Source organism: Xiphophorus couchianus, chromosome 13 (assembly GCF_001444195.1).
Source record: "Xiphophorus couchianus chromosome 13, X_couchianus-1.0, whole genome shotgun sequence".
NCBI lineage: Eukaryota > Metazoa > Chordata > Actinopteri > Cyprinodontiformes > Poeciliidae > Xiphophorus > Xiphophorus couchianus.
The window spans coordinates 10,956,137-10,968,603 of record NC_040240.1 but is presented as its reverse complement, the minus strand read 5'-3'; the positions used below and the strand labels follow the sequence as shown (position 1 = coordinate 10,968,603).

At 39.6% G+C, this 12,467-nt stretch overlaps 1 protein-coding gene across 2 annotated transcripts; it reads left to right on the top strand.

Annotated features, from left to right (window-relative positions):
* Positions 1–4,853: 4,853 nt before the first annotated feature.
* On the top strand, positions 4,854–12,350 carry matn1 (matrilin 1). 2 transcript variants are annotated; one of them, XM_028036792.1, is made up of 10 exons: positions 4,862–5,116; positions 7,095–7,279; positions 7,756–7,920; positions 8,012–8,234; positions 9,991–10,119; positions 10,213–10,385; positions 10,473–10,704; positions 10,794–10,946; positions 11,028–11,108; positions 11,776–12,350. In XM_028036792.1, exons 1-10 carry the CDS (start codon positions 5,029–5,031, stop codon positions 11,823–11,825), a joined length of 1,479 nt encoding a protein of 492 aa, XP_027892593.1. In that variant the 5' UTR covers positions 4,862–5,028; the 3' UTR covers positions 11,826–12,350. The 2 variants fall into 2 exon arrangements, with proteins under 2 accessions (XP_027892594.1, XP_027892593.1); XM_028036793.1 differs by lacking the exon at positions 9,991–10,119 and having other exon boundaries at positions 4,854–5,116; positions 11,028–11,107; positions 11,774–12,350.
* Positions 12,351–12,467: the final 117 nt, after the last annotated feature.

Genomic DNA, 12,467 nt, shown 5'->3' with positions numbered 1-12,467 from the left:
GCTTATAAATGTCAAGTCAGTGTTTGCTGTTGCCTTTAAAAAAAATGTTGAACGTTTAACCAGCCCTTATAGTTTCTGCCACCTGGATATTTCAGGATATTTCACTCAGTCAGGAACCCTGATAAAACTTTCCACCCCATCCAAAGTCTTTCCTGCCAACATCCAGGTGCCAGACACAACCTCGTCTGGCATTTGTCAAGAAACAACTTCTACTGAAGTCATCAGTTGGTAGAAAGTGACAGTTACTAGCTCTGACCTTTAGTCATTAAATAGGTTTTGTCAAAATTAATTGAGAAATGAATGTTGCTAATTCTGACAGCTCAGTTTGATCTAAACATAAAGTCTTCCTATACAATATTATTATTGACCACACAGACAGTATCCACTAATTTTGGCTTAGAATATGTTCATGTGTATAAAGTCAAGGAAACTTAATAAATTAGTTTTGATATTATAAATATGAAGAAGATTCAGCAATTTTAATCTCCAGTAAGATTACAAATAAGGTCAATGTTCAGAAGATGTTCCCTCGGTACCTCAGCTTGTTGAATTTGCATCAGTTCTCCAAGGGTCGTGAACTCTTTTTCAAAAATCCTGAATGTTCTCATACATAAATAAGTCTATTTTCTCCTGAGGGCGAGAATGAGAAGAACAAATCTGGTGCCAGATCATTAGAATATCTAATTCTGGATGCTAAACAAAGTAATAAAATATGAATTAGAAAACTGGACATTTGTTTCAGACCTCCTAGCAGCATGTAGCTTCATCTTGACTACAACCTAACCCCACCAGTGGGCACTGTTTAGTCATGTGCAAAGATCCTAGACTCTTGATTAGCAGGGTGTTTTTGAGACGTCTCCCCACTGGAGAAGAGAAGTTGGTGGATATGTGACTAATCCGATGCAGTGAAATATGGACGGAGCCGTCATTGGAACAGAAGCATCCCAGACATTCGTAAATATACAGGCCTGATCCTTAATCTGTGTTGCCATCTGCTGTGTTTGCACACTAACTGCACTTTCTGCTCTGTTTAATCTTAGTATGCAAGGCAGTAACAGGAGCATGTGGAAACCAAATCCCTGTATGAATCTCTGCCTCTGAAACAGCTGAAAACATTTTCCCTCAGACTGGAATTAAAAAGAAAAAAAAAACATTTGGGGAATAGAGTGCCAGGTTTTCTCCCAGCAGTGCGAGTAAAACAAAAAAGTTTCTTGTTGGAGCTCCACTTAATATTCTATGTTCATAGCTCTCCAATAACACAGAGCTTAGATGATAGAGGGGGAAAGAGAAAGGACTATTTGATGATGATGAGGAGGTGGTGGTAGGGACCAAAGGGGGAGTTTGTAAAGGAGATAACAGGAGCAAAGGCAGTGAGTTGGCCTGGGAACAAGGGAGGAGAACAGGGATGAGCTGTTGCTAAGGGACGAGAGGAGGACATTGGGTGGACTCTGCCAGCCGGCGTGGGAGGGAGACAACGGTGGAGGGGATGAAGAGAGAGTGTGCGTTGGTGGAACAGGGGGGTTTTGGGGATGAACAGAACTGTTGGTTATGTAAGAGTCGTATTTGGGTTTTAAATGAACCTCTCTCTTTCTTCCTGCATGCTGGCTGCGGAGCTGTTATAGTTGGCAGGGGAAGAGCAGCATAAACACGCAAATTCACACATGCATAAAAATTTCTCCTGTACAGAAACACACACACACACGCCGCTTCTCTTCTAGAATGAAGAGTGAGAGCTCTGTTCAGACGTTCTGCAGTGATGTTTTCACTCGGGATCATATTTTACTTCAAGGTGAAGTTTGACACACTACACGTCTTCTTTTGGTGTGCGCCTACTCAAACTGCTTCATATTCATGTGTCATGTGACTGAGGCGAGCTTCATGTAATTAGTTTTTCCAGGACTTCCCTCGTATGAACAAAGGAAGCTCAGAGCACAGCTGTCTTTGAGGGTGTGTGTGTGTGGGAGCACAGGTATGGGATGCTTCGGTCCAGCCCGCTCCCCACCATGCCAATATTTGCTCAGTATTCTGAGATTTGAAGAAAGGCAACTTGTTTCAATATTTATGGATGTGGTCAAAAACATGAAATCCTCCCAGTCTTTCCAAACTTTGTGACAGTGCAAACGAGCACACGGCCTGACCGAGCAGCCTTGGACTGCTCGGTTAAATCAAATACTGGGGTTTATTGAAAGTGGTGAACAAAGTTTATTAATATGACAGATTGAAAGCATAGAGGTTGGTTACAGAATAAGGAGACAAACATTGATCAATTTAAAAATAAAGGCAAACGGCACAAAATATCTCACCTCACTGTTGATGGTAAATATTTCTGTTTTGCTGTGGACAAAATATGCGTGATGCCACACAACGAGGCTCTGATGGAGTCGTTTGCTTCACACTGGATTCCACTCATATGCAAATAAACCGGCAGAACTATTGTGAGGAATACTTTCTGAAATCAAACAGGCCAGAATGGTTTGCTTTGGCAGAGAAAAGAGAAGTTACAGGAACATTTCCTTTTTCTGGAAAAAATAAATAAATAAAAAACCCAGCAAACACGCTAAATATGCATGCTGGATAAAGGTAAATAAACAGGTGAAACGGTGAGTTCCAGTAAGGATTGGTTTGGAAATCATTTTATAGTCCCATAGAAAAATAATTAAATGTATTCATCACATCAACATATCTCAATATATTTTATCAATTTTTTTTTGTAAACCAACAATAAGTAGCACATACATAAAGAAAGAAAATGACTTAACATTTTCTTAAAATCTGAAAAGTGTTGCATGCATTTGTACATTATTCACTTTTAGTATAATACCTCTAAAAAAAAAAAAGCAAGCAAGCGCAGCAAATTTCTTTCCTAATTAGGAAACCATATCATGACAACCCAGAAAAATAGCTAATAAGTCAGAAAGGGTAGATCATAAAGTAACATACACATTATGGAGCACTGTTCAATATCTTTACTGAAAATGTAGCGTATAAAAAAAACTTAAAACCTGATCAAACATAGCTGTCAACTCGGCAATGGAGAAGGTTTATTTTTTCCTTCAATGTTCCTTCAGGGGTTCCGTACAAATGCATAAATTTTATAGAAATTAACTGGAAGCCAGTAACAATGGTGCTGGTGGATTTTTTTTATTTTTAAAAACAATCATTTTTTTAATTTCCCTAATGAAAAACCAGATGTGTGGACTGAAGTCATGTGACTTAGAATCAAGTCGAACTCCAGTCACACATATAACAATAGTGGAAAAAGTGACACAAGTGCTGCCAACGATCATTATCTATCTGTTAAAAATGTTTAGGTTTTATCCAAAATTCTCTGTTGCACCAGAAATTAAATCAGTACATCCACAACAAATTTTCAAAGAATTAAAACTATAAAATTATAATTTTGAAACAGGTTTGTATTTATTTTGCTTACTAATTATATCCATTATACAGTAGAGCATAAGAATAAAACTGTCCAATAGATCATCTGTTTTATATATATATATATATATATATATATATATATATAACATTTATTAATAAATTCCACATAGAATGAACTATCAAGTATTATTTGGTGAACTGGTCGTTGGATATGAAATTTTAAATACTCAAATGACTCAAAATTGAAACTCTTTAGTGTTGATTGTTATATAAGATACTGATGGAGGTAGAACTTGTTTGGGTTCAGTTCAATCTGCCAAGATGACAAAATTACATAACCACAGGTGTTTGCGTGTGTGTGTGTTTTTTTTCCTACCCCCTTTAATACACTTATACAAATAACTGTGTGTGTTATTCCGTCTAAGGAATAAAAAAAATCCTTCGCCCCAAAGATGACATGAAGTCCCAGAAAAACATGTTGCCTTTTTCATCCTGAACCCATCATCACGCTTAACACGTAGCGTTTCCAGTTAGCCCTGCCGCTCATTGAGGAGAAAATCTGTTCAGGTAGTTTCTGTACTGTACAGGCCGCTCCCCTCAATTGCGGCTTGTTCATGGTGTGTGTGAGGTGGTGGTGGTCGGAGGGGAGCGTTACGGAGGAATGCAGAGTAGAGAGGGTGGGGAGGAGCGGGACGTTGAAAGGAAAAGAGGGGTCTCTGTTTTAGATTAGAAAGATTAAAGAAGTGTATATGAGCTTCTTGATGAAAATGTGTTTTTATAGTGTGTTTGCTCCACTGGGGCCCTTGCCCTGCTGACACTAGACAGAAGTTAACGCAGGGCTCAAAGAAAAGTCTGATTAGTTATATTTGAAATCTTAAATTTTTATTTTTATCTGTTTTAGGGGTACAACAGATTTAACTAGTGAAGTTTATTGAATATTTTTTTGACCGATGGAAAAAAATGACAGAAGTTCACAAAATGGTGGTTATTACATACTGTACTCGGCAGCCAGGAAGTAGCTTGTACTTTTGAATTTGAACAGAAACTCACACACACACACACCCGTCATGCAGAACGGCGGGAACACTGCAGGCTGTGTATGATGGCTCTCGTTCACTTCCGTCCCAGAAATGTGTGTTTGCTATACGAGTGAACATGGGGAGAAAAGAGGAATTCATGTTGGTGTTTATTTGAGCTTCGGCCAAATCCAACCTGAAGCTGCAGAGCTGGCGCTCACGCTGTGCACCAAACCCCAGTTGGTCCTGCACCCCCAGCTAGACATACACATACACACACATCTCCTGCTGTACACACGTTTACCTGGACATCCTAGCCATATCAAGGTGTTTGTATTTCCTTGCCCACCATTTAGGTCCTTCCCTGGCAGGTATTTCCCTTCCTTCCCCACCCCCCCTACCCCTCCCACACACACGTACCCACACTGTAGGTGTGGAGAGGGGGGGTGCTGTTTGTGGGCAGAGTGTATGAAGCTCTTGCATTGATAACCTGCAGCTCAGCCTCACTCGGTCTCACTTTGTGGCTGTCCCCATCACCTGGAGCGTCCTCCGGCCCATTCTGTCTCCTTTCTGCTTCTCACTGCTGGACCGTCTGTGGCCGCGCTCGGACCCCCTACCTTTAGCTGTCACCATGACGCCCACCGTGCCGCTTTTCCTGCTGCTGCTCGGCCTTATCGGAGCTCAGGCCACCTTTGATCAGCGTATGGCCGCCGCTATGGGTAAGAATGACCTTTTAACCCCTGAAGCCTAACTCAAAAACTCAGATGAGACCTAACACTGGACTCTAATTAGGAAAAGATCTGAAGTAATTTCCTTGTCGTACCTTCTCAGACTTGAAACCATACATAATTTAGTTTGAAAAAAATATTTATGCAAAAGTATGTCAAAATATCACCAACTTAGATCAATGCTAAGACTATACTGAAAAATAAACCTTTTTTCTATTCACATATGTATGTGTGTCTGTGAATGAAAGAGTTTATAAACTACATATATATATACACACATACATACAAGAAGAAAACCTACAGAATAATCACAATTAAAAGAGAAAACAAGTTCAGTTATTGTGATTGAAATGAGATTGAATAAAATAAATTATGTCAATATGCTGATTCTGTTGTGGTTGGTTATGTAAATTTATCAGGGTTTCTTCAGGTTTCACTAATTTTGATTTAAGAGCTTTAGAGAACCATCATTATTTATTTAGCCTAAGTAAGTTAACCTCATATAATTATGTTGCTCAAATACTTAAGCAAGTCAAATACACCTTTGTTTATTGAAGGTGATATTTTTCCAACTCTGGAATGCAATTCTAGTGCTTTTGCACGTAACCTGCCCAATTTCTTCACCTCAGCATATAGCTTTGTAACAGATACATATAAGATTTTCACCAGCTATCAAAAATCCTGTATTACAGCTTTGGTAGATATAGACTTCATTATAAATTAGTAGTTGTAATATTAAATATTCAAATCAGTTTTAACACAAGCTGACCTATGGTACTATAAAGAAAGGTTAGAATTTCTAATTTGTAAATATAAAAATTTAGCCAAAAGTATTTGGGATTTAGCTCAAAGATTGAAAATCTGGATGTATTTATTATTTTTTTCAGGCCTAAAATTGAGATTATTAAAGTTGTATAGGCAGTTTTAGTTTATATATCCATATTTTTTGTTGGCATTTGTTAATTTAAATACTTTGGTAAATCATCTGTGGTGCTTGGAAGTTGTGGGTCACAGTTATAAAGTTTGGAAAATGTGTGAACAATGTGGCACTTGAAGGTAGAGTGTATTTGTCTATTTTTAGGGAGAAAGCTTGGTAGATTTAAAAAAAATAATAATAACTGTAACAGAAGGAAATGTGAAAGTTGAGATTGAAAACAAGAATGAGCTTGTGTTTAGTTTAGACCCACCCAGTATTTACTTTTGGGGTCCATTTAGATAGGAAATTGGCAGCAAAAGATTGGATTATTATATAATAGCTCCGTGTTATTTGCCTACATAGATTTGATGCTGGACAACTTTGGGTAAAAAGTGGGACCCATGTACTGTAAATGTGCATCTTTAGCAGAGTTTCTTAATACCCATTTGAGACAGAGCTAAGACCTACATAGAGAGTCCAATTGGCTCTTCTGGTATGGGCTGTGCTTTGTCAGCCCAAATGGACACCATGTACAAAACCCCATTGTGAGCCCAGACCCAATTAGTATTTATCCAAACTGAGCATGTTTGCTGGAGAAAGGCCCCAAATCTCTTTGATCGCGCTAAAAGAGCTGTGTTTAATACAGAGAATTATGAATCAGCTTTTAATTCATTTTTAATCACTAAAAGTAGATACCTTGCTGTTTTTCACATTAGACATGATTTATTGAGCTTTTATATAAAATGCACGAGTTTTTTCTGCCCAGTCTTTCCTCTATTTCTGCCTCTGTCATTCCATCTCTGAAGCCGAGTCGTCTCTGTTTCCACCCACTTCCTCATAAATACATTTTGTCAGCCTCCGTCCCCTCTCCCATCCATTCCCACTGCCTTCTTTCTCCTCTCGTCTCCTCCCACAATTCCCCACCCTTCTCTGCTTTTTAATCTAATAGCCCTTCATTACTAAAAGCTGTAATTATGTTTTCTTTTTCTCAAAAATGTCACAAATGTAAACATACAGTACAGGAAAAATAATTCTGGTTGCTTCCATGTGCAGCGGCAGGTCTGTGCAAAACCCGTCCCACAGACCTCGTGTTCATCATAGACAGCAGTCGTAGCGTTCGCCCTTCAGAGTTTGAGCAAGTGAAGGTTTTTCTGACAAACGTCATCGACGGGCTGAACGTGGGACCCAACACCACCCGGGTCGGAGTCGTCAACTACGCCAGCCGTGTCAAGAATGAGGTAGAGATCAGTTACTAAACAGCTTGACAAATCTTGCATAGTGTGGAAGTTGATTATTTATCAAGTCTGGAAAAATGAGTATGGAGAAGTGTTTGAGTTTCCATACTTTAGATGTTATTAAGTTATCTGAAAGACACAAATCTGATTTAGATTTAGAAGATGGTATTTATCTTTTGCTGCATGGGCACATCAGCAAATGTTTCATTTGTTTTAAGGCTTTTGGACTTTTACTATTGTCCAAGTCTGGAAAGGTTAAGACACATGAAAATTGAGTTTACAGATTATGAAGTCTAAGCTTACACTGGACCTACATCGTTGATTTGGTTTAGCATTGTGCATAATTTGAAGAAAACACATATTCTCAAATGTTTATAATGTCGTAAGAATATTTACAGAAAAATCTTGACACTTGAGTCATGGAAATTTCTAAAATGGAAATGTCGCCCTCAGTCCTTGTTGTCATTGCCGATCTGTAGGTGTTTTTGAAGACTCACCGTACCAAAACTGCTCTGGTCAAGGCTGTGAGCAAAATCGAGCCTCTTTCCACTGGAACGATGACTGGATTGGCCATCCAGTTCGCCCTGAACGTGGCCTTCAGCGAGGCTGAGGGAGCTCGGCCCAAATCTCCTGATGTCAGCAAGGTCCAATGTAGATTTCAGAAGCTTTACACAACCAGTTCAGACCATTCTCCAATCCTGGTGGACAGTTTACACAACAAATTTGCTTTCACAGGTCGCCATCATCGTGACAGATGGGCGTCCACAGGACAACGTGAAGGAAGTGGCTCAGCGTGCACGTGATGCAGGCATTGAAATTTTCGCCATCGGTGTGGGACGTGTGGACATGACCACCCTGAAGCAGATGGCCAGCGAGCCTCTGGATGACCATGTGGACTATGTAGAGAGCTACAGTGTCATTGAGAAGCTCACCAAGAAGTTTCAGGAGGTCTTTTGTGGTAAGATGAGAGAGCCACCCATGTTTACAGTAAGAGGAGGGAGCAGAAAGGAGAGATTAGTCAAGCACAAATGAAAGAGAAGTTAGATGGCTATTATTCATGTCTTCATCACAGTGGAGAAGTTTCTGCTGGCCCCTTTGTACAGAGGGTAAGATGTCAGGACTATCATCTTTTATTCCAATTTATTGTGTCCTCTCTTTTGTCCTCTGTGCCTCCTCACTAAAACTCAAATAATGGACGGGCTAATTTCATCTATTCATGTCAAACCTCCTTAAAATTCCCGCTTCATGAGGACATTAGGGCAGAAACAATCTTTTGGAAGGAGATTTGCTCCTGTTCCTTTCTCAACTCTCTCATAATCGAGGAGCGAGACTGATCCATCTGTAATTACAGATTTATTAGTGACAATCATTAAAACTGAATTAGTGATGCCCTTCGGCGGTCTCAGCCTGCGATAGTATTCAGGGCTTTGTGCTGCTGGCTCTGTAGAAGCCTGTCTTATTGCAGACGTTTCTTCCAAGGGCAGAGCTGCATGACGGCACTTTTACTTCATAATGGAGACAAATGTGTACAACATAAAGAAATTAGCACAACATATTTAAAAAGTCATGCTGCGGCAGCCTTTTCCACCTATTTGTTTTAAAGATCCACTGGAAATGTGCATAATCCTTCACATATTAAAGGGATAGTTTGTTCTTTTTGAAGTGGAGTTATGTGGCGTACGTACATGAGCAGTTAATGACTTATCTGTAGCAGGCAACAATCTGTCTGGCCCCAAAAATGAATCTCATTTAAGAGTTGGCTTAAGAGAGATGGAGAGATGTTCAAAGAAAATCACTCATGGGCTAAATACCTCAGTATTATGACTCATGGTTTATATTTGGGTACGAAACTAAGGTACAAAGTGACAAAAGAGCAAAGTAATAGTAAGTGTCATAGAAAGACAACCATCAGTGTCTCTCTACGCTTACCACTTTTGAAGGAGAGTTTTATCATCACTGTTGGAGCAAACACTCTGCATGTTAGTATTTGCAGAAAAACTAAGTCAACTTTTGTGAGTACATATGATGGCATGTAGGCCGCACACATTTCACAGTTGAGTGGATCATGCACTACATAGGAACACTTAAATCTTAGCTGTAACTTAGTGGTTTCTGGTAGGATGTCACTTTGTTAAAAAAAAACAATTTCCTACATCTCTGATACTGGGCATTCACCATTTTGTCTAGTGACTGTCCAGTCTGCAGACATTTTATTTGACAAATGCCCTATAACAACATATCTTCTTGAAGCCATTAGCTACAGCACTAACTTCACCAATGCTAAGTATAGTTAGCTTTGCTAAGTATGCTAATGGTACCAGAATAGGGCCAAACAGCTTCTTAAACTATCTAACCAGATCGACAAAGCTATTTTTTGATTACATATGGCAAAGACCATTCATCTTGCAATATTTTGGGCTATCCACAAGAAACCACTCAGGTGTCTCTTGCAGTAAAGACATTGACTACTCATGGACACTCTTCAAAACCTTGCTTAAGAACAAATACACAAAGCGTAATATCCCTTTTGAATGACTGCAGATTGCAGTGGATCATTAAAAGGCTCGCTGAAATTCAAACTGACATAGTTTTTTTTTTTTTTTACCTCCTAAACCTAATCAACAACCCCCGTGTGTGTGCTTGCACCTTTCCGTATGGTGATGTGTGCACTGTGTCCTGTGCACACACACACACACACACACACACACACACAGACCCAGTATCAGACCTGTGTGCCACTGGGGATCACGACTGTCAGCAGGTATGCATCAGCACCCCAGGATCATACAAGTGTGCCTGCAAAGATGGCTTTACCCTAATGGACGATGGTCGCACTTGCAGTGGTGAGTGTGTGTGTCTGAACGTATTTGTGCCAGCTTAATAATAGTGCAATTCGATTAAGATTATCCCCTCGATGTATTTTCTGCTATCAACAGCTTGCGGCAATGCTGCGATAGATACGGTATTTGTGATTGATGGCTCAAAAAGCGTGCGTCCTGAGAATTTTGAACTGGTCAAGAAGTGGATCAACCAAATCATTGACAAACTGGATGTCTCTGATAAAAATACTCATGTTGGTCTTGTGCAGTACTCCAGCACAGTCAGAACGGTAAGTTTCAGTTTTTACTCTCGGTGCTGCCACAACAAGCCATTAATTTCCCTCTCATTTCGAGATTCTGCTGTTGTTAACACACAGGAGTTTCCCCTGGGCCGATTCAACAACAAGAAAGACCTGAAAGAGGCTGTGAAGAAGATGGACTACATGGAGAGGGGAACCATGACAGGCATGGCTCTACGCCACATGGTTGATAGTGTCTTTAACATCGCTCAGGGAGCCCGGCCTGGAGTGCAAAAAGTCGCCATTGTCTTTACCGACGGACGCAGCCAGGACTACATTGGAGATGCAGCTAAGAAGGCAAAGGAACTTGGTAAGATGGAGGAAAAAGAAATCTACTTAATATAATAGTGTTGAAAGGTAAATGCCAAAATAATGCTACAATGTGTTTGTGCCTCACAGGTTTGAAGATGTACGCTGTTGGAGTGGGCAATGCATTGGAGAGTGAGCTAAAACAGATTGCCTCTGACCCAATTGGAGAGCATTACTTCTACACAGCTGACTTCAAGGCAATGAGCCAGATTGCCAAGAAGCTACAAATTAACGTTTGCAATGGTAGTTACCAAAATCGACAAACTGAACAAATACTTATATTACAAGAAAAGCAAAGATTAATCCTGTGCTTTAATGCCACAGATGAAGACCCTTGTGAGTGCGACACTCTTGTAAAATTCCAGAAGAAAGTAGAGGATGCCCTACAAGCACTAAACAAAAAATATATCCTTTATGGTGACTGAGAGTGTAAAAAAATATGTTGTGTGTGTAACGTCAATAATCTTTAGTGTGGCAGCTGTTACTGAGGAAAAGAGAATGCAAATGAGCAATTTTCATTATGGAGTGAGATATTTGAAATAAATATCTCAACAATAATAAAGTCAGAGGAAGCACAGATATGCAAGCAACTGTAGTGTCCTGTTGAAACATGTTTGCTGTACACTTAGGCTGTAAGAGAAAGTACGAGAGTGCAACACTATCGGTGGATAACAGGAAGGCTGAACATATTACAACAAAGTTGCAGTTTTATCCTTTTGAAATTTCAGTATCTGTTTGGCATCAACCATAGTGGATTTGGTGGCCTTTTGGAAGTCTCCAAGTTTAGGCAAGAGTTTACTGTCTTCAGGTAATACTCATCATAACTGTTGTTTAAAAGAAGCTAGCTGTGCTACCAGTGCTAATCTCTAATGTAAGATGCTAAAGACAGTGTGTGAACTCCATAAACATGTTGCCTTTGTTTAAAAATACTAAAACCCTGTTTTATAAAACGTACTCTCTCACTTAATAGTCTGACCTCACTCCTACTCCTAGGAATAATTAATGACTGTAATAATGAGTTGAATGTCTGTGTTATTGAGTATCTCTGTTTCTGCCCTTAACAACATCTTACTAGAGAGTATGTCGAAGAGGATTGCCTTGCTGGAGAACAAAATTGTTTGAAGACTCCCATGCAACTCATCTCTTATGGCTCTGCACACTCACCATGTTGCATTCAGTAAAATACTCAAGTATATGAATCCAAACTTCTGCTTGTGCCCTGAATTTCTCCAGATTCTTCCGACCAACTCCTGCAAACTCTATCCCTGATTTTTCTCCAACTCTCCTGGGACACAAACCTCAAATTACCATGGGGGACCAGCCTTTATATGCGCATGTTCTCCGTAGGTTGCGCTCCAAAGCCGGCCTGTGTGCTAATAAAAGTCTTCCCTCATAGGGAAACAATGATGGTTAACTAAATGTTTTTTTCTTCGTCACGGCCGGAAACAACCTCTGCCAAGTTAAATGAGGCAACTTCATCACCTTTGCTTCTCTGTTTTTACTTTTTGCTACCTGCCTCTCTTTTTTCTTTCTATTTAAAAGGCAGCTTTATACGTATACCGGTAAATTAATATAAGATTTATGTCTGACAGGAAGAATACAAAGGTGATGTTTATTTTGCTAAATAAAGGTGATTCAGGAAGTTAACAAGGTTGTGGTCTTTATGGGTCAGAAAAAGTTATGAAACAAACAAAGCACAAATGCACATAGTTCAATGTAGTTTCATATTATTTTAGTATAAAACAGGTCAAATTAAAATTGCTA

Bases quoted from the DNA above. Each gene is read 5' to 3' on its own strand.
- matn1 (XM_028036792.1), top strand. From the start codon at position 5,029: ATGACGCCCACCGTGCCGCTTTTCCTGCTGCTGCTCGGCCTTATCGGA. The intron at 8,235-9,990 runs GTAAGATGAGAG...ACACACACACAG, and splicing joins GTTTCAGGAGGTCTTTTGTG to ACCCAGTATCAGACCTGTGT. The intron at 10,947-11,027 runs GTAGTTACCAAA...TTAATGCCACAG, and splicing joins ACAAATTAACGTTTGCAATG to ATGAAGACCCTTGTGAGTGC.